This window comes from Myxocyprinus asiaticus, chromosome 30, assembly GCF_019703515.2.
Source record: "Myxocyprinus asiaticus isolate MX2 ecotype Aquarium Trade chromosome 30, UBuf_Myxa_2, whole genome shotgun sequence".
In the NCBI taxonomy this organism is placed as follows: Eukaryota; Metazoa; Chordata; class Actinopteri; order Cypriniformes; family Catostomidae; genus Myxocyprinus; species Myxocyprinus asiaticus.
Genome location: NC_059373.1, coordinates 9,717,875 through 9,740,280, shown reverse-complemented (window position 1 = coordinate 9,740,280; position 22,406 = coordinate 9,717,875). Strand labels below are relative to the sequence as shown.

General features: G+C 37.6%; 1 protein-coding gene across 2 annotated transcripts in view; it reads right to left on the bottom strand.

Moving 5' to 3' along the window:
- Positions 1-17,354, bottom strand: part of LOC127421184 (histone-lysine N-methyltransferase 2B-like) — a 47,962-nt gene extending 30,608 nt beyond the window's left edge. Inside the window, exons 1-10 of one of the 2 annotated variants that reach the window (XM_051664008.1) lie at positions 16,979-17,354; positions 12,672-12,735; positions 5,977-7,491; positions 5,065-5,252; positions 3,074-3,181; positions 2,835-2,991; positions 2,133-2,343; positions 1,882-1,934; positions 1,378-1,635; positions 874-968 (exon numbers count right to left, since the gene is read on the bottom strand). In XM_051664008.1, coding sequence (XP_051519968.1) covers positions 874-968; positions 1,378-1,635; positions 1,882-1,934; positions 2,133-2,343; positions 2,835-2,991; positions 3,074-3,181; positions 5,065-5,252; positions 5,977-7,491; positions 12,672-12,735; positions 16,979-17,269 — 2,940 coding nt within the window. In that variant the 5' untranslated portion in view covers positions 17,270-17,354. The remainder of the gene's footprint in view (positions 1-873; positions 969-1,377; positions 1,636-1,881; positions 1,935-2,132; positions 2,344-2,834; positions 2,992-3,073; positions 3,182-5,064; positions 5,253-5,976; positions 7,492-12,671; positions 12,736-16,978) is intronic. The other variant, XM_051664009.1, reaches the window with a different exon arrangement.
- Between the last annotated feature and the right edge of the window lie 5,052 nt (positions 17,355-22,406).

Genomic DNA, 22,406 nt, shown 5'->3' with positions numbered 1-22,406 from the left:
TGTCTAAGAAAAGAAAAAGTTAAGCAACAATTGCCCATTCCAGCTATAACAAAAAGCATACTGAAATCTTATAAGAGAGGCCTAAAAGGGATAGTTCACCCAGAAATGAAAATTCTCTCATCATTTACTCACCCTCATGCCATCCCAGATGTGCATGACTTTCTTTCATCTGCTGAACACAAATTAAGATTTTTTGAAGAATATTTCAGCTCTGTAGGTCCACACAATGCAAGTGAATGGGTGCCAAAATCTTGAAGCTCCAAAATCCACATAAAGGGAGCAAAAAAGTATCTATAAGACTCTGGTTGTTAAATCCATATCTTCTGAAGTGATATGATAGGTGTGGGTGAGAAACAAATAAATATTTAAGTCCTTTTTCCTTCACTTTCTCCTTCTGTATTTAGTGAGTCACATTCTTCGCCCCTACTGGGCAGGGAGAAGAATTTATGATAAAAAAATTACTTAAATATTGAGCTGTTTCTCACCCACATCTATTGTGTCTGAACACAAGGATTTAACAACTGGAGTCATACAGATTACTTTAATGTTCCTTTTATGTGGATTTTGCAGCTTAAAATGTTGGCACCCATTCACTTGCATTGTATGGACCTAAAGAGCTGAAATATTCTTCTAAAAATCTTTCATTTCTGTTCTGCAGAAGAAAGAAAGTCATCCACATCTGGGATGCCAGAAGGGTGAGTAAATGATAAGAGAATTTTCATTTTTGAGTGAACTATCCCTTTAAGTTGAGTTTGTCATGCACATGGCATGGAAAGTTTTTTTTATTATAAATGTGTGGACCAAATATATCAAAGTTGAGTTTTAGTGTTTGGAGAGAAAAATAAAAAACAGACAATTTTCAAGTTAACAAACCTTATCAATTCTGCTTTGGGCCCAAAAAGCTCTGTAAAGCCCTTGCTTTCTCTGTTTTGCAGCCTCTTCTGGAGCAGTTTCTGAGGTAGCCATACCTGACAGACAGGAAAGAGGATCAAAATATTGGTTTTCCATGGATTGTGTCAAACAATTTAAATCATGAATGAATAATTCACCCAAAAATGAAAATTCTGTCATCATTTGCTCACCTTCATGTTATTCCAAACCTGTATGACTTGCTTCTGTGGAACATAAAAGGAGATGTTAGGCAGAAAGCCTCAGTCACAATTCACTTTCCTTGCATCTTTTTCCATACAATGAAAGTAATTTGAGGCTGACATCATCTTTTGTGTTCGTATGAGTTTGGAACAACACGAAGGATAGTAAATGATGACAGAATTTTCCAAATTGGGTGAACTATCCTTTTAACTGTTCAGATGAACACAGAGCTAATCCCGCAAATAAAGAATGTAAGATATTGACAAGGGTCTATAAAATCCATACCACTGGATTGAGTCTTTTGGGTCATGCTGGCCTTTGTCTTTTCAGAGTCAGCACTTTGCGTCTCACTGTCAGAGTCGCCAAATTCAAGCAGTTTTCTGTAGCACAGTGGCGTGACCTGTCGTCTGGGTTGTCTCCTGGTGGGGATAAATGTGCTGGAAAGGGCCTGTCCTCCCCCTTCATCTCCGCCTTCCTCCTCGTTTTCTTCCTCGCTGCTGTACATGCCAGAGGCTGCTGATGACCGGCGTCGCTTCATCTGGACTGCGCCAAAGAGAAATGGTCAAATAAAAAAGACGGAAGAAATATGCAATGAAAGTGAATGGTGACTGATGCTAACATTCTGCCTAAAGAAGGAAGACATACAGTCATACAGGTTTGGAATAGCATGAGCATGTGTATATAATGACTCTTTTAATTTTGGGATGGAATATCAAATATCCCATTTACACTGAATCTTAAATGCTATTTAAATATCTTATTCTTGACTAAAGAGGAAAGTGCATGTACCTTTGTTGAATCGTCTCGTTTTGTTCTGCTCGATCACAGAGCACTTCTTTAAGCTGTCAAAAAATAAGAAACAAATCCACAAAGAGGCTCTCCATAATTTCATGCCTATACATACGTTTCAAGTCAACATGAATATATGACATGTGTAACAAAATTAATGTAAAGGCTTACTTTTAATTTGTCTTAAACCTTCGGATATACTGACATTATACTGCATGTATGATGATAAGTGGAAACTCTTTTTCACTTACATGCAGCTCTGCCGTTTCTTGTTGGGTCCTCCAAATTTGGGCTTGTCCAGACAGAACACACACCTACCGCAGTCCTCCAGCCGACTGCAGCCCTTGCAGCGGAAGCAGCGCTTTAGCCGACTGCCAAAAAAAGTACTTTCATACCTACGCCTAATTGTTGGCTTCTGATCAACAGATCCTTCACTTTCAGGTTCAGAGTGAGATGCAACATCTTGAAGAAGCAGAGGAGAAATAAAAATAAGAATAATGTCACTTTCACACTAGCTTTCTGTTGGAATCTATCTCTGATTTGGATCAAGCACTCGAACCAAATGTGAAAACGGCCTGTATAAGGTCCCTTAAAACTATAAAATAGGATAAATCATCTATATGACAACTGAGGGCTTAAACATCAAGCAAGTTTCTGATATTGAATCAAAACCATATAGGAGCCACTTTTCTCTGCTCTGATTCTACATTTCATTCAGAATAATGAAAAAGGAAAGGGAATTAAAAGGGAAAATTCCCAGATACTACAAACTAGATTTTTTTCATATGATTTGAGCCATCACATCCATAGAACAGTTACACACCTAAGTTTAATACTTAGTATTAGGGGTCTATTCATGTTCTTAACTCTAAATATAAGCAATACCAGAAGTGATGCTTGCCTTAGTAAGCACCACTAATAATGGACAGAATGAGGACAGAACAGGTGTGTACCCTCTTCGGCAGGTGAAGCGCTGATCCCTTCCCTCTCATGCAGGGGAAGAGCACTCAGTCTGGGAATATCATCAGGAACCATGGCACGTGGCTGTCCCAGTGCCACCGCTGCCGCTCGGCATACATGCTTTATTCGAGGACCACCTATCAAAGGCCCCTATAAAGGTGGACCAGCACAATGTTACACTCAAGATATACAGTGAACAAAATTGCAGAGTAAATTTTTAATTGAAGCACACCTGTGGAGCCCCCTCCGTGTTAGACCTGACTATTCTCTTCCCTCTCCTCTTGCCTCTCTTCATGACGGCAACTGATCTGTCTCCTGCTCTCACAGAGCCAGACAGAAGCTACAGAAAACACACATTATCGTGAGCATAAACATACAGACCATGTAAATGACAAAGTCTGTACAAATGTGGTACAACTGCTGGCCATAAGGTAGGAACCAGCTTATGGGTATTTAAAATTTTATATCCACTCAAAATAACCAACCTTTGGACTAAGGTTGCACATTTTTAGAAATATCCTTAATATGACAATCGTTATTGTTAATGATTGAAACTTGATTAATTGGTAAAACTTAACAAGTGCTTTTTAAATTGACGACAAATTAGAAGTATTGTTTTCAGTACCTATTAAAAATATCATTACACGTCATACATGTCAAACATACAGTCAAAACATCATACAGTATAGTAATGATGTGACATATATGTGACCAAAGTATAGCGAGTTAAATAGCGGACAAACAGATGTGGCTTTTTGTCGCTTGTATCTTCATGAAACAAATGCACACGGTTCCTTAAGATTAAGAGATGCTCCCGATTAAAACGAGTCCAAATAAGATGCTTCGATCTTGAGATAAACTTCACAGAATGACTTGACATGCTATGTGGAGAAATTCCATGGGCAAAATACAGTCATCTCAATGGGATTCAGCGCGATCGTGAATTTTGAACGATGGACTTCCGTAGGCGAAGAATTTCACCTCGCGGATTTCACGTGGAGTTCAAGTCTGGTGATCTTTGACAGACGAATTCGACACGTTGACCAATAGGAAGTTGATTGGTTTGGCAGTGACCCCTTTGTGGGCAGTGCTTCATACACAGCTACACTGAATATTCACAATGGACAAGGATAACATTTCAGTTGCAAGTTTCTTTTCAAATTCCCTCTCACAGAGTATAAAGTGCAGCAATAAAAAGAGGCTGGCTAACAATTAGTTTTTTACTGGTTTCACATGCGATTAAGGTCCGCCCACACCCTCTTCGCTATACTTGCATTTCTAAAGTGTATTAATTAAAATTATATTTAAACAATAGGCTACATGCACCTATTATTTTCAGTCCTCCACGTGTGTTTTGCGGTATTAACGTTAACGATTAATCGCGAATTAATTTCCACAATAAACGATTATGAAAATTATGGCCAGCAGCCATATCACCATGTAGCTCTAGACTGGTTGCCCACTGAAGCTAAGCGGGGTTAAGCCTGGTCAGTACCTGGATGAGAGACCTCCTGGGGAAAACTAAAGTTACTGCTGGAAGAGGTATTAGTGAGACCAGCAGGGGGTGCTCACCCTGCGGTCTGTGATGGTCCTAACACCCAAGTATGGTGATGGGGACACTATACTGTAAAAAGGCACCGTCTTTTGGATGAGATGTTAAACCGAGGTCCTGACTCTCTGTGGCCATTCAAAATCCTAGGGCACTTTTTGTAAAGAGTAGGGGTGTAACCCCAATGTCCTGGCCAAATTCCCCCGCAATCAATCATGGCCTCCTAATAATCCCCATCCTTCAATTGGTTGTATCACTCTACTCTCTCCTCCCCACCAATAGCTGGTGTGTGTGGTGAACGTAATGGCGCATTATGGCTGCTGTCACATCATCCAGGTGGATGGTGCACACTGGTGGTGGTTGAGAGCCCACTGGTATGTGAAGCGCTTTGAGTGTCGTGTCAGAAAAGCACTAAATAAATGTAACGTTCAATGTTCAAAAATGAAAATGTCTGAAAATTGGCATCCCTAATTTATATCTTCCCTATTTCTTTTGTTTATTTACTTTTCTTGATCAATGAATTTCTTAACGGTAAATAATCAACGATTACGACAACTGATTTCGACAGTGAAAAAAGATGAAAGAATGCAGAGGCAGATTGCCAGATATGCAGTGAGTGACTTGAAAATACAACAAAGCTGTGTTGTTGTAATGTCTGCAGTCTGATTTTTTACCTGAGCTGACTTCAGCTGTTTCTGCTGGTCGATTTTAATCAGTTGGACTTTGGCTCTCTTCAGCAGGTGGAACATCCTCTTATTGGCACCTGTAATATTCATTCTGTTAGTGGCACCACCTTGCTCTGCCATCACCTGGGCATCTTCTGCCCTCTGTTCATTAGTGCCCTCAAGGTTGGTTGTCTCTACTGAAGAAATAAATAGTCTCAGGGTTAGCTGGAGAACGCAAGAACACACGAAGACACTTAGGGGCCGTTTACACGACAACGTTTTCAACTAAAAATGGAAAACTTTATGCGTTTTGGCTGTTCGTTTACACGACAACGGCGTTTTGGGGCCTGAAAACGCAAACTTTTGAAAACGGGTTTCAAAGTGCAAGTTTTTGAAAACGATACCAATTATCGTCTCCGTGTAAACACACAAAAACGCGAAGTTGTGAAAACGATGACGTCATGCGCATGCGTATTACATGTTAAGTCTATAGGCATGCGCGCGAGTACTTCAAAACAACGCGCGAGACATTCAAGACTACAATGGCGGACTACAGGACTGTGTTTGTGCTGCTCAAGATTTTGAGTTTATTGACGCTTCTCCAGCAAAGTGTAGATCTTCATTGTTTGTATTCACCACTCTGTGGAAGAATGCTTATGTGCGCAGGCGCATAGTGTTTCTTTACAAAGTGACATCGCCAACTACTGGCCTGGCCTGCATAATACAGCGTTTTTAGTAGTTTTCGCGGATCCGTGTGAACGGGGATCGTTTTGACAACGTTGTTGTCTGTACTCGAAACTTTTCAAAAACGTAGAGGAGAAACGTTTTCGTATTTAGTACATCGGTGTCGTGTAAACATACCCTTAAGGTGGAAAAAACACTATCTGCGATATAATATTAGGATACGACAGCAAATCCTACCATTTTCTTTAGCTGGGTCATAGCCCTCCACCGAATTAGAACATTCACCAACATGTATGGTTAGTTTTGGCACCACGCCTGGAGAATCCAGGTCTTGCATTTTGAGATCAGACTTTCTTCTCCGCCGCAAATCAACAGTCCCTTCCATATTTTGAGAAGCCCCAGGACATTCATCCACTAATCCAGGACAAGCACTGGCAACCTGCTGCATTCTTCTTTTGGCCAGGCTTGCTGTGAGCCTCTTCAACTTACGGTATATCTTATAGTGGTCCGTGGCTTGGCCGAGTCTCCCACCCCTCCTGCGAGGACCACCAGTGAGACCAGAAGAACTCAAAATAGGTTTGCCTCCCTGAGATTTCACTGTTTCCAAAACACTTTTCTCTGCATTATTTAGCATTTGTGGCTCTTGTGAGGCCTTAGGCCTGTTTCCAGATTCTTGGGTTTGGACAAGATCAACATTCATTCTGCTGGGATCCATAGGAATCTCAGTTGAAGCTGCCTTTTTTGGGGAACCTCTCTCTGGGAGTGCAGACATGCGTTCATCATCCATGAACCTCTTCGGTACCTTAATGACTCGGGAAGAACGAGCACTAACAATCGGTCTGGCAGAGTGATTAGGTTGTTTTGCCTGGCCTCCAGAAGCGTACCTCTCCATTTCTCCTACAACTTCGAGTGGTTTTTCCTGTGCATGGTGCTCTGTAGAGTCCGCATTTATGTAGCCAAGTCGCTGCCTCTTTCTAGGCACACTAGACACTTGTCCTTGAATGTCATGTGACTGGCGTTTGTCTTGTTTCTGTATCCTTCGGTGGCCATAAAAACAATTTCGTAGCTTTACAAAAGGCTCCTTCCTGGAAGAACATAACAAAATGTCGCTAAGTGATGTTCCTGCCTCTCCGTCAGGAGATAAAACAGACTCCTGGCCTGCTTCTGTCCCTGCTTCTGGAGAGAAACCCTTGTGGTCCCTCCTCTGTTTGCCAACTGGTTTTGGGGATATAGCACCTGCCTGCTTACTACCAGTAATATCTGTGGTCCTCTTCCTGTGGTACTGGTTGCCTTCGAGTGCCTTGGTATTTTCTGTTGATTTTCTTTGGTGTTGGGTCCCTCTAAGTTTGTAGGCTTGCTCTTTACTTTTAATCAGTGTTAAAGCCCACACTATCTTCCTGTGCTTCGCCCGGCTTTCTGTTGCAATGGAAGCATGCCTTTTCGATCTTGCAGTTTTCTCCTCATCTTCTAACTGCTCGAACACCTCGTCCACTCCATTTTCATTATCTGTCTCCTTCTGGCCCCTGAGTAACCTACCATTTGTCTTACTTGAGCTGCCCTGCTTCAATTGTCCATCTCTACCATAAGAAGGCCTTTTAACTTGCTCTGCGTCTTTCTTGGGCATCATTTTGGCTGCCATTTTAATAACCATTTTAGGCCTCGCACATTTCTGGTCCATTTTGGAAAACTTTCTGCCTTTCATATCAGGTTTGGCAGGAAGAGATGATTTTCCTGCCAGTTTGAGGGGAATGCCTAGAAAAAAAGCAAGAGATGGAAAAGCATCAACATAATGTTGCATTTATTGGTCAATCTTGGCAATGAGAGTTCAAATAATTTTGTATAAGGACTGTGTATTTGACCGTTGTTCAAGGCAACATACCGGTTTTACTTTTATATCTCTTAAATCACTCTGTGAACTTTATTTTCACACCAACACAGACCAAGTTAGTACAACTATTGGCGCCATCATGCATTTTAAATCAATAGCTGACTGTAGTGAAAATGCCCTTGGAGGACTTCATTATTCATTTTCATAAATAAGGTAAGCATAAAACCATCAATAGATGGCTAGACCCTCAGGAGTCAAAATTTAAAGCAAGAAAACGAGTATCAAATGAGAACATTAGAATGGGTGAGGATGAGGTTTTCTTCATAGACTAGAGTAATGGTTGCTGAAAAGGGTGCCTTAGTAAACAGAAGCATCAATATCTTTCAAAAACAAATATGTCTTATTGATTCCAAACTTTAAAACTGTAGTATATATCTATTGAATGTAACTAGCAAACATCTAAAGGATACAGGCTGTCCCTTCAAAACAAAAATTACAGGTAAGTGGTACTTTTGCCAACATCAAAACCCTAAAGACTATAGAACAACGCTTCCTAAAGTGTGGGCTGTGGCCCCCCGGTGCGCCGCAGAGGTATTGTAGGGGGGCCGTGGCATAGGCAAAAAAAAAAAAAAAAAAAAAAATCAATGATAGGTTTTGAAATATAGCAAAACTGTTTATATATATATATATATATATATATATATATATATATATATATATATATATATATATATATATATATATATATATATAGCAAGGTGAGATACCTTACTTGTTTCTAAATGTATCCACCATGATAATGTAGTGCACAAGATGATGAAATTTACTTCTAGACAGCTAATTAGCAGCGATTTCAGTCAGCAAATTCGCGCCTTCAAAATGCATCGATGGCTGCTTGGTAAAAGAGTAAAAAAAACGAAGGCTGCTTGGTAAAAGAGTAAAAGACGATGCTGTCAGAATGGTGAATTATATCAAGAGTCATCCATTGCAAGCATGTTTGTTTTCCCTTTTGTGTGAGGAGATGGGAAGTGAACACCGGCAGCTCTTACTGCATACCGAAGTCCGGTTGCTCTCACGCGGCAGAGTGCTCACCCAGCTCTTCCAGTTACGTGAAGTCAGAACATTTTTCATTGACTCTAAATTCGAACTTGCAGACTACCTCTGTGATTTTGACTGGCCTTGTAAATTGGCCTACTTGTCAGACATTTTCAGCCACTTGAACAGACTCAATCTAACCCTACAGGGGAAAGCAGTAACAGTGTTTCACGTACACAACAAAATAGAGGCAACCATGAAGAAAAGAGTAGTGCGAGCCAACTATGAGTGCTTCGAAAACGTGTCCGAGTTTTTGACTAAAGAGAGAGGCCACTTCCAGTCACTGCAGCTGCTGCTATGACAGAGCACCTAGAGGCTTTAAAGTCACAGATGCAGGACTACTTTCCTGGCCTCAGTGAACAGCACAGCTGGATACAGAACCCCTTTGCCAACCATACTAAGGATGTAATTGCGGATCTCACCTCCAAGGAGCAGGATAGCCTTGTTGAACTCTCCAGTGACAGCTCTTTAAAACAGATTTTTTCAGGAAGACTTTTGACTCAGTTCTGGTTGTGTCTTCCAAATACCCTGAGCTCTCTAACAAGGCAATGATTTTTCTGATACCATTTGCCACAACGCATCTATAGCCTAGTTTCCATCCACTTTTCCTGCCATTTTGTTATCGACAAAGTGAAAATGCGTAAAAAAACATTTGCGAAATTTGCCGTCTTCTGCCTGTTTCCATTTAAATGGCCTTTTATCGATAAAAATGGTGTGCGTGATGATGTTATGTCTAAAAAAAACACTGTCGCATAAGTTTTTGTATATCGCAAAAGAAATCTGCCCTTAAGCCGTTTCCATACAGAAATGTGTGTATATAGCTAATTGTGTACCTTTCGCCTCCCAGATGTCCCTAATTATTTGGTAAAATGGGGAGAGTATTAAGACAATTCATTGAAATTAGACAGTTTACTGTCATTTTCATTTCACAAATAAAAGCAATCAGAAGACGAGGAATTGCAATCAAAAGGGAACAGTTGCCCTTCTGATAGGACTGTAATACTGGTCCTGATGTTGCACCTATCGTAGGTTGCCACCGGTTCCGACCCGAAAGCGAATCTTCATGGCCCTGTTCAAACTGGCAACCTGCACCAAGTAGTGGGGGAAACTTTCAGTCTCAATATAAGGACCATCCATCGATATGTATATCCTGTGTGCACAGCTATTAAAGAATAATTGATGTGGTGTAATATCAGGGTTTATATTTGATACATTCCTGATACTCAATAGGCTATTTTGAATAATCATCTAAAGCATTGCCATCTCAACTGCATTATGTCCCGTATATTTGTCCAGCAACTTTTAACGACCAACTGAACTTGACTGTCATCTAAAATTATAATTTTAGCGTCATAATGCTATTTTTTAAATTTACATTTTCTGAATAAGCTCAGCAAATGCGATCCGAGGTAAAGAGGGTTAGATTTAAAATATTTAAAAGTTTTCAAATGTTCAAAAGCTAGTTTTCTGAAAGTGAACTCAGCACTGAACAAATAGTTCTGATAGTTTATAGTCTTGAAAATAAAGTGCAGAATATTCTGAGAATGTCATTCAGACAAGTTTTTTTTATCTAAAGAACAAGGTAAGGCTAATTTAAGTTTGTGTAAAGAAAAGGCATAAAAATTATTTTTTTCATTTGGTAATTAATTATTTTATTTAATGCTTTATTCATTTGGTAATTTATTTAGCCTAATTTAATACAGGGAATTTTGCTGGCATTTTTTCAAAAGTATAAACAATAATTTAATATAGTTGGCCTATATGTTAGTGTTCCAAAAAAGCACACTGATGTTTTTCTCCTAGTATTGTATATTTATTTTTAATTTAAACATCTTTGCGCACAGAAATTAGAGTTTGTTTGTTTTTTGTATTGTGGGCTAATTCCATGACTGCCGTCTATTATTTTGAATGGTGTGGAAGAGCAACTTTAATAAATAAACGGATGGCTACTGCGATTAAATTAATCAAAAACAGTGGCCATTAATTTGTTCTCCGTGCACTTGTCGATGTGTACTTGTCGATGTACCCTGATAGTCGACCAAACATTAGTCAATGAGAAGAGTCTTGGTCGACCAAGTTTTGATTGGTCGGTTGGTTGCAGAAAAAAAAAAACTCCACAGGAAACCGACAAACACCGGTATTTCCGCTGGTTCATTAAGCAGGGTTAGGGCTAAGCCTACACAATAAAGCAAGACACCTTGATTTCAAACTTTGAACTTTATTTTTTATTTATTTTAACTAAAAATTCAAATGAAACTGGAAAAAACATTAAGTGCAATTAAAATGTGTGTTGTTCAACTTTTTGAAAGATGGCTTTATAACAGTTCTCAACATCTCTCTGGCAAAGAACCTACTTCATCTGTGCATTCTCTACCAGACAGGTATTTCGTTGTCTGGGAAAATACATCATGTGTGTGAATTAATTTGTTTTGTTCCCTCCTTCACGATATATATATATATATATATATATATATATATATATATATATATATATATATATATATATATATATATATATATATATATCGTGAAGGAGGGAACAAAACAAATTTATTCACACACACACACACACACACACACAGACACACACACACAAACATAAACATACACACACACACATATATATATATATATATATATATATATATATATATATATATATAAAATCTCACAATATCCAATTACATCGGCAACCCCTGGGCTGAGGGATCGGTGAATATTCTTGCTTTAGTGATTTTGCATTGAAAATTAAATTAATTTATTTAAAAAATGAAAAAATTAAATCAAATACATTTCTAAATTCAAATTGCACTCCAAACGAAACGATAAAGCAAATAAAATAATGAAGTGATCAAAAAAAATTATATAAGTAACCACCTTTCCATTTACCGTCAGGCAAGAATCCGTCTAAACATGCAGGCGGAAAATTAATTACACAAATGAAGACATAAAAACAGTTATAAATGTAAAAATAATAATTATAATGATGATAATAATCAGTGAAATATAAACCATGGTTCGAGGTGTTTTTGTATTATTATGTTTTAATCACAGATGTATGGGCTGCAGAGCTGTGGTCACAATGAACTGCTCTGTGGAAATAAAGTGAACTGAACTCAAAGCACCTCCTGAGCTGAGATGTCTGTGATCATTTGCAGCACTCATAGACGATACTGTTCTTGCAAAAAAAAAAAATTTCAGAAGACAGAAACAAAGAAAGAGTGAGAACCTTTTACGTGCGCATGTTCCATGAGACTGCACGCCTCCGTACAAACATACATGCGCACAGACGGCTTTTCTGTCATCTGTTCTTAATAATATAATAAAGTGTGTTTCTTCAAGCGCGTGTCTGTGTCTCTATGGGCAAATTATTTGTAATAGTAATTTGATAATAATAATAGCCTAAGAATAATAATTAATTGTATACATTAATGGGAAAACAAGCCAAATATCGTCTTGACATGGTCAAAGGCATCAACTATTGCCGATCACTCTGACCATCGTCGATCCCCGAGATCATCATCTGTCAGCAAAACCCTAATGTGCATTTCTCTCTATAAATTAACAAAATGTTCAGACAGTCTCCTTGCTGGTTTTACCACTTTTGCCAGTGTAGCTGCGGCTCGCGATGTGCGTGCATTTGTAAAATTGACATTTTTAAGGCTCATTATTACGGTTTAGTATTTCTCTGTAAAGTAGAACAGTGTTAGCAATGTTACTTATGACATTCTTTCTCAGCCCTGGAACTCAAACCATTTTCTGATGCCCCCCAATATATATGTAATTGGCTTAAATTAATGCCTACTAGTCGACTAGGAAAATCTTTGGTTGGGGGCAGCCCTAATAAATAGTGTCATTTGTGCCAAGAGCCAATCTACTTATGAGAGGTTTTATTACACACCCAGGACAAAATGGGATGAGGGGGGCCATACAGAAAATATGAGCACACATTCCTTTAATAGTTTACTTTGTCAAAATGATAAGACAGGGAAATAGATGCGATACTTACTTGATGAATCTTGTCCAGAACGCAAGGACCGGCTGTCGAACTTAAAGCCTGTGAAGTCTTTCTCCTAAAAAAGACAGATAGAAAAATTGATAAAATATTAAAATATTCATATATTTTATCCTCTTATACTTCATCTATTTTTTCTCACTACAATGGTTTATTTTTTGATGTGAGATGAATTCATATCATAAAAATGCATTTTTCTGCACTGGCTAACCCAAGAGGAGTTACAAACCAATACTTTTGTGTTCTTCCATTTCTACAACTGACAGCTGAGTTCAGTGACAGATGGTGGCACTACAAAACCACAGCTTGCTTAATTAAACATTTATCATGGTATAGACGTTATTCACAGCAGCGCCATCTTTGATTTTTGATGAGAATGACAACGAGGTTATGAGGGATAGGCGTACAGTCTCTTCAATGGGTTGTGCTGCAGCTTAAATTGTTTTTAGATTGTTCCATGGACAAAACAATGAAAAAATAACTTTCCAAGAACATTCAATAGACAAAGAACTCCAAACAGCATGAGTTGTGGAAAATCAGATGGGATCTAGGAGCTTTATACAGCTTTATTAGAGGTGAGGAAAAATATCAATATATCATGATATTTTTCCTTGTGATATTGTATCGATATTTGGCCTGCAATTTCTTTTAATGATTATTTTAAAAAATTCACATTATGGTGATGGGAATTTTTTTTCTCTTTGCCAAATTGATCTAGGAAATCAACAACGGTCCCTTAGAAGGTGCAGTTATCATGCTTTACACATAATCACCCACCGTTACTAAAATATATTACAATTTTACATTTGCAACATTAACTGAGGTATTTTGACAAAAATGTTAGTATCATATTGCTAACCTTTTAGGTTAAATCTATTTTACTTTTGTGTATTGAAACTGTGTTGTAATAAATAATGTTTTAAAAGTGTTTAGGCTACTATTGTGATTTGGTAAGAGTTCTCTGAAGTCCAGTGAAGACGAATGAGAATCATTGGGTGAAATATCACAATATATCGTAGTTTTGAATCGCAATACACCAAAAATAATCGCAATGATATCGAATCGTGACATAAATATCGATATAATATCGTATCACCAGTTACCATGTGATTTCCACCCCTAAGCTTTATACCACACGTGCCATTGAAGAGATGCCAAGTCTATCCCTCACAGCCTCATTTTCATTCCTGTTAAAAATAAAAAATTGTGCTACTGTGAATAAGGTCTATAGAAGAAATTTGAGAGCCAAAGTTTAGGCTATACATGAGAAATCAAATTACTTAAATTGCTATCATTTAAAATATATTATTTTTTCAGATTTTTGTGTGAAATGGAGTAAATATAGTGCTAAATAAGTTTATTATTTATTTTTTAGGAATTTTATGTTTATGTTATTTACTATATTAAATTGTGTGATATACTGGCATTGTATTGGCCTACCAGCCACCCTGCTCTCTGGATATCGGCACTGGCCATTAAAAAACCCATATCTATCGACCGCTAGTCGTCATGAAACAGAGACCCTCTCCTCAAAATCCGAACACAAGTGGTCACAGGAGTCGCATTTATGTGACCAGGTGTAAACAGCGATGTCTCTCACCTGAAAGCACGTGATCGGATCAATCAAGATGCATCTTAATACCAGGTGTAAATGTAGTCTATGATCTCCTGCACATCTTTCATTGCTCTGAAATGCAGACCATTTGTATGAAACTGTTGCACACACTGGTCTATTATTGTAGTAACACGATGGCACGTAACAACAAATCGAACTGTGACTGGTCATTTACATGTCTCAGACGGCTCTTTTACATGCAAGCAGGTGATACTTGGCGCCCTTGTGGCCATCAGAAACAAATTGGCAAAATGGGAAAATTTATCGGCCAATGCCAATATTTAAAAATTTCTGAATATCGGCCTCGGCGATGTATCGGCCGACCACTATACCTGATACCTATAATCATCATTCAAGACTTCCTGTAGTAGTAGGTAGGATACTTTCAAAATAAATATGCATTTAACAAAATATACAAAATTATTATTTTTTATAAAAACTTACAGTATTTTTTTAATATTTAGATTAAACAGAGGAACTTCAGTGCATACAAGCATCTCCTAAACACAGCTGGTGACAAACTGTTTAATCCCGTATTTACAATTCTTCATGGGTTGTAGCTAGAGCCCGGCCGATTTAGCAGTCGGCCGATATTAGCCTTTCACAGATATATTGTATCGGCGTATATGTTTTCCGATATGCGCAGATATTAAAACTTTTATTTCAGAACATATAATGCAGAAAACAATGATTGGGTGAATTAGAATTGGTGTCATAGCGTTTGTCCCACAGAGAGCGTAAACATCACTGAAAGGTAAACATCAGGTAAACATCTTTTTGCAGCTCAGCAGACAACGGTGCGGTGGTGGATTGCATCTGTTGAGTGTTGATTTCACGCTATGTTGTTACCTAGTTGGTGAGACGCAATGCTGGAAAGTAAATAAACAACGTCCATCTTTTACTCTCCGCGACAAGGAGCTTATAGCTAACTAGCTAACCACGTAGCAACTTTCATACACTGTCGGCTGAGTGGAAGCTAATGTGTAAACATGTATTCACCAAACTGTTTTATTCAGGATTCGCAGTTTGGTACCCCCTTTAACCGAACAATTCCAGTTGTTGCATTTACAAAATATAATATTTAAAATCTGGTTTTCCACCAGAATATGGTGTAACACCACTACCGCTGTTAATCTCTTGACTCGGCAGCAGCGAACCATGAATAATTGTTTGTGACTGTTTTGTTATACATTAACAGCGAAATATTGCTGATGTTTTGATAAGCAAGAAAACTGTACTTTAGTACAATTTAGAGGTACTTGTACTTTACTTGAGTATTACCATGGCATTTTTATTACTTTATACTTCCACTCCACTCCATTTCAGAAGGAAATATTGTACTTTTTCCAATGTTTAATAATAATAATGTCTTTGATAAATATATTTGTTTAAGAAAGCAGCCTTCTGAGTACCTTTGCATAGTCAAATCGGTGCAAAATCCACATTGAAAAGGTCAAAAATGTACTACATCAGCCACCATATCGGTAATCAGTGAATTTTCCCCTTTAAAATCGGTATTGGTCGGGCTCTAGTCGTTGACTCTGGATGCACTCTTTTGCAGAAATAACTTAGTTCAACAGCAGATTTCTTAATATCTCCCTAAAGTGCAAATGTCCTCTTATGTAAGGATGATGTTGGAGAGCCGACTGACTGCAACTACCTCCGAGTTTCAGTCCATTTAATCAGATATATATATAGCATCAGTCTACAAGTGTGATATCACAGCTCAACATAAGGACTGTTGGTTCAGCTTTGAATGAGACCGCAACAGAGCTTAATTATTTTACTAAACGCTACTTCATAGGACATGCATGAAAAAGTTCTCACTAACAAAGCTACATAAAAGTGCAAAATATAGAACATGATTCAGGTTAGAATAAAAGGACTGTATTAACCATAGTTCAAAAACCATTAAAGTCAATGCAATACAATGAGAAACTGTGCAAAGAAAAATAAAGATAACAATAGTGCAAATTCTACATTGCAGAATAAAGAAGAGAACCCTTTGGCTGACAGACACTGCAAATAAATAAAATCCCTAGAAAGTTTCACTGAAAGAAAGGGCATTTAACATTATTTCTATGGAAACATGGAATATTGACTCTTTCAAAATCAAGCAATGGAGCTTCCTGAAAGAATGTATAAACAGTGCACATATTCACTTTGCATATAATCTAAATGCACACCACATCTCATCAACAAATGTACACCTTGTGCGAACAAAATTATTTATAAGTATTAATAATTCAAACAAACTGACCAGTCCGGTCACACACTTAACTGTCATTATGTTTCAGTGCTGATAACTTTGATCCAACTCCTTTACAGCACATTTGAGAAAACAATCATCTTGTTTTCAGGTTTCAGCAATACAGTAACTGACCCACAAACAGTCCCAGTAGCCACGGCAACTCATTCAACCCAAGCCGTTTCTGAAGTTAAGCTCCCGCCATTAGAGCTCGACACCCCGGCAAAAGTCCACCATATGACAGCGTCTCTTTACATACTTTAAAGTGGCCCCATATCTTAATCTGCAAAGCTCAGGACCGTGCAACTTTGCTTAGGCGGGTGCATCTAGTAATGACATTAGCAAACCCTGAGCGACACGCATAACAATGCACTTGCTATGCATTTCACTCTCCTCCTCCTCCGCTATTGAGCTGTATTTCACCATGATGGCACTCACCTCATCGCTTCCACTAGTGCAGAATCCCGCCTCGCTCTGGCGCCTGTGCTTCACCGCCAGCCTGAGCAAGTGCGACAATGACGGATCCTCTCTCAGCGTAGCTCCAACGTCGACGGGCCTCGGCCCTTTTCTGTCTTCGGCCCACAGCCGGCCGACATGCGAGCGTTTCTCCGTCCTCAGCAGGCTTCGAGACATCCATGGCCGACCCGGGAAACGGCAGCGAACGCTGGCTGAGGTGTTTATGCCCGCTACAACAACCGAGGCTGGTAATCCGCCTCCTGCTGCCGCCATTATTACATACCACCACAACAACAACAACTACGGCGCTGAGCTCTCGACTGGAGAGGAACAAGATGGAAAGGCGCGAGATAGCGGAGGAAACGCATTGCATTATGGGATATGTTGTTTTTTAGATTATGTTTGTCCTTTGAATAAAGAATTTTAGAGCTCCTTGAAGTGTGGAATTAAAGAGTCGTTTTAAAATGATATACAAACATACTCAAACAATAGCAAGAGTGTCCAGTCATTCATCAAATAGGGTACAAAGTGGTTAAAGGCACCCCTTAAAGGGAGAGTTCACCCAAAATTGAAAATTCTCTCATCATTTACTCACCCGTGTGCCATTCCAGATGACTTGCTTTCTTTTTCTGAACACAAATAAAGATTTTTAGAAGACTATCTCAGTTATCTTATTTAGAAACATCACCCTGCAAGTGAATGGTGGTCAGAAATTTGAAGCTCCAAAAAGGACATAAAGGCAGCATAAAAGTAATCCATACAACTGCAGTGGTTAAATCTATGTCTTCTAGAGTGATATGATAGGTGTGTGTGAGAAACAGATCAATATTTAAGTCCTTTTTTACTATAAATTCTCCTCCCTGCCCAGTAGGTGGCGATATGCACTTAGAATGCAAATCGTCAAAAACACAAGGACTTTAATATTTATCTGTTTCTCACCCACTCCTGTCATTTCAATTCTGAAGACATGAATTTAACATCTGCAGTCTTAAGGATTACTTTTATGCTGCCTTTATGTGCTTTTTGGGCCTTCAAAGTTCTGGCCACCAATAACTTGCATTGTATGGACCTACAGAACTGAGATATTCTTCTAAAAATCTTTGTTTGTGTTTTGCTGAAGAACACAAATCATACACATCTGGAATGGCATGAGGGTGAGTAAATAGATAATTTTAATTTTGGGGTGAACAATCCCTTTAAGAAAATTTTCTTTTTTTTTCTTTTTCTTTTTCTGGTGGCAAAGTTGTGACACTGTGAATCTTTCACTTCTAAAACAAGTTTAAACTGTCATTATCAGTTTACACATTCAGATGAGGATCCTCTCTCTGTGTGGGAAATTTGAAGAACATATAGTGCATAGTGGTGTAGTGGATTAAAGCACTGAACTGGTAAGCAGAAGGTTGTTGGTTCAATCCCCACAGCCACCACCATTGTGTCCTTGAGCAAGGCATTTAACTCCAGGTTGCTCCAGGGGTCAATCAGGGTACTGTAGGTCACTTTGGCTAAAAGCATCTGCCAAATGCATAAATGTAAATGAGAAATTATTAGAGAACATCTGTGTTGAGGTGTACATTTTTTCAATTTCTTACTCCTCTCTCATTGTGAATAAATCATTAATCCTGAATGACCATGAAAGGAAACTTTCATTGTTGTAATTATTTATTTTTTCTATTTAAAATTAATATTTTTCAGGATGTTTTGGATAACATGTTTTGGGATTTATGTTAGGATGTAAGGTCACTGATAAAATTAGGCAAACATGTAAGGTGATCAGCGGGAGACAGATGTAACATTGAGTTAAGACAGACATATAAATTAAAATAGATGGATGAATGGATGGATGGATTAGGCCTTTAGCCCTGTTTTAGCTCCATTTAGTATAATTAATATTGAAAAATTAAATCATTGTTATTTGTTTTGCAGTGCATTGATCACAGATGTCTATCAGAATCCTGGTCACCCCAGCCACTTTGTACAAAGCAAAAGTGTGTTCAAGGTAGCCTATACATTATAATTTGTGTTCCCTGGGACTCAAACCCATGACTTTGGCATTGCTAGGGCTATGTTCTACCAGTTCATTTTCTTCTCTTTGAATTGTTGCTTTTGGAAGCCACATAATGAACTGAATGGGAATAACTTTAACTATAGCGTACGGAAATATTTTGTCAGTAATCAGTAGTCCAAATGACTCTGCTGGAGATTTTGTGATCATATAGATTTCACCTCTCCATTTTAAGCAGATGTATAGAAACAAAAGACCAGTTTCGGCTAGATAAAAGTTAGAGCCTATGGTACAATTATTGTATGTTACTGTTCTTAAAGGTGTAATCAGTCATTTTTCCTCATTAAAAAATGTGTACTCCATAAGACATTAATTGTAATTTTATGTAGCAATTATGATATCTCAAAACTGCTCTTAACTTTAGCCAGTTTTCATAAACAAGCATTATTATGTTGGTCCCTCATATACAACCATAACTTCTCTCCACATAAATATTTTATCTGGAACAATAAGAAAATAAGATACAAAAACAAGTAAATTTTTTTTGTAGTTGTTGTTGTTTTTTTTTTTTTTTTTGTCTCAACTGGTTTGATAAGAATATCATTTTAGTAAGCCAACTCTTGGATGATAGGGTAGTCGTGTTTTCTTATATCAGTTTATTTATGCAAGGATTTTCTTTCCCAGTCCCCACAAGATAATATGCCATAATTCCTGATTGTGTTAAAATATTACTTCTGTCAGGTGCCAATGGCCCCTTATGCTTTCCTTCCAATTTTGATAATTCAAATGTATTTATTGTTCAATGTTTTTTTGTGAGTAAAACCATTTCAGGTAAAAAATAAAAAATAACAAAAAATTCTCAATAGAACACAGATTTATTTACCTGTTTGTATTAGCTTTTGGGAAAACAGATTCAGTTATATAAAATGGAAAGATTTCTGTCTTCTTCGGAAAAAAAAGTAGCTGAAGTCTTTCTTAAGATTAATACTAATTGTTACCCAGAAAATTACAGACTAGCAATGTTTATTGACAATGTTTCATCAAACTGTTCCTTTTGTCATTACTATGACAAAACAGCTGACAATCTGTTTTGGGATTGTGTTTATTGTAAAGTGTTTTGGATTAACTTTTTTAATTATGTAAAAAGGAAAATATCCCCAAACTTCTGGATCAGCCAAAAACAGTTAATTTTTTTTATTTATTTTTTTATTTTTATTTTTTATTATTATTATTATTTTCTTTATTGTTGTAAATTCCTGAGGAAAAAAAAAAAAACAAAACAAAAAAAAAAACCGTTAGCGACAACTGACCATTAATCAATACACTTTCGGGGTTTATCCAGAGATCTTCTTTACTAAGATAACAACCTCCGCGTTTTTACTACAGGAGAGAGCGTAACAACAGTCAATTAGCGTGTTACGACAGTAAGTCACCGTTTTCGGATCCCATACAATTGAATGGGGAGAGCCGTAAACTGAGACCTACTTGTCGCGGAATTTTCCGTGTCTTCTCTTGTAAAACAGCAATTTTATCTTAGTAAACGCCACACATAGTTAACCCTTGTGCGACCTTCGGGACATTTTTGTTTTTTTTTATGAGTTAATGCCAACGGCATAAATTTTGCCAAAGGTGTGTATTTTTTGGGGGAATTTTGATATTTCAACCTCATTTTATATAATGCATCTATAATACACCGTGTACACAAAATAGTTACACTCAGGAGCTTCAGGACAAAAATGTCCCCATTGAAACCCATTAAAACTGCAATATTTGATCCCAGCGCCATTAAAGCAAAAAATCATGAATTCTATTATATTATGCTTTCATTCCGGAGCCCTGGCTTAAAAAAATATATTTTTTTATATTTTCTACCAGATGGCGCCATTTTACTCATGTTTAGCCTTTGGAGCAAATACATGCTTTTTTCCTATTTTCTGTTTGCTGCATTATAGAGCACTGCAGGCCAATTGAATAAATGATGCAGCTAAAATTGTGTGGGTGTGTTGGTATGGATGTCAGAGTGTGTTTTGTATATGTTTATTGAGAAATCTGTGTGTGTGTGTGTTTAAAAACAACAGTTGCATTATGTAAACAAACTGGCATTTAAAGGTTAAAATCCAGAAAATTTATGAATATTTGGTAGTTATGATCAGGACTGATGCTGGTTAAAAAAGTGGAAAATAATATTAATAGCCTATGTAATATTTTTATGGCAGTTTTTTGACGCGGACATTTTTGTGCTCTAATGTCCTGAGTGTGAGTTTTTTTTTTTTTCAATCTGACACTGCACATAAAATAATAATGCATCAAAATGTTGTTGCTAATCATTGACATATATATATATATATATATTATAATTATTATTATTTTTTTCATAAAAAAACATCTGTGGCAAACTTTCAAAGTCTCTGTCCTCAGAAGCATGAGCGATTTTGTCCCATAAGGATCCTGGCTTGTATGAGATGTCCCTGGAGTGACATCTACTAGTGAAGGGTGGAAATGACGTGGAGGTGGATGGCCAAGAACAAAATACTCCAAGAAGGTGGGCACCCTCCTGGTAGGACTTGGACGAGGGTCTGGCACTTGTTCTCCCTCATGGAAATCTCTGGACGTAGTCATGGGGCAGCTAATGTACGATCCGGCTCCTTTTCCTCCAAAAAAAATAAAAAATATGGAGTCCCAGTTCTTTGTGCCAGTTCCATGCAAGGCACTTACAATGGAAGTGAATGGGGCCAATTTTTGCAGGGTTTAAAGTTAGAAATGTGAAGCTTATAATTTTATAAAAGCAATTACATTAATTCTCCTGTTAAAACTAATTTATTATATGAGCTGTAAAGTAGTTTAAATCATTTTTACAGTCGTTTTAGGGTTTGTTGACATTACATCGTCATGGCAACAAAGTTGTAAAATTGGTTATAACGTTACACAGAAAAGGTAAGTGATTTTATAACACATAAATCATGTTAATACACTTATTGTTTACATCTTGTGGCTATACTTTTGAAAAAGTATTTTAATGTTTAAAAAAATTAGCCCCCATTCACTTCCATTGCAAGTGCCTCACTGCCTCGAGTTTTGCTTTATTTAAAAAAAAAAAAAAAAAGGAGGGGCAAGTCAAAATGTATTTTTGTGGGAATCAATATTATGCCACAAATGCTGTCGGTTCAGCTTAACTTGTATTAAACCCGGAATATTCCTTTAATGCTGCATATAGTACAGGGGTTCAGACTTTTATTTGCCAAGGACCACCAATTATTATGACGCCCTAGCGAAGGCCCCCATTACCCATTAGCTTTATATTTAATAAAGGTAGCTTTATTTTTTCATACAGTATATACAAACTCCTTTACACCATGTGAGGCAATAAGCTGTTCAAAAAAATTAAAACTCTTAACAGTAGTTTGGTCC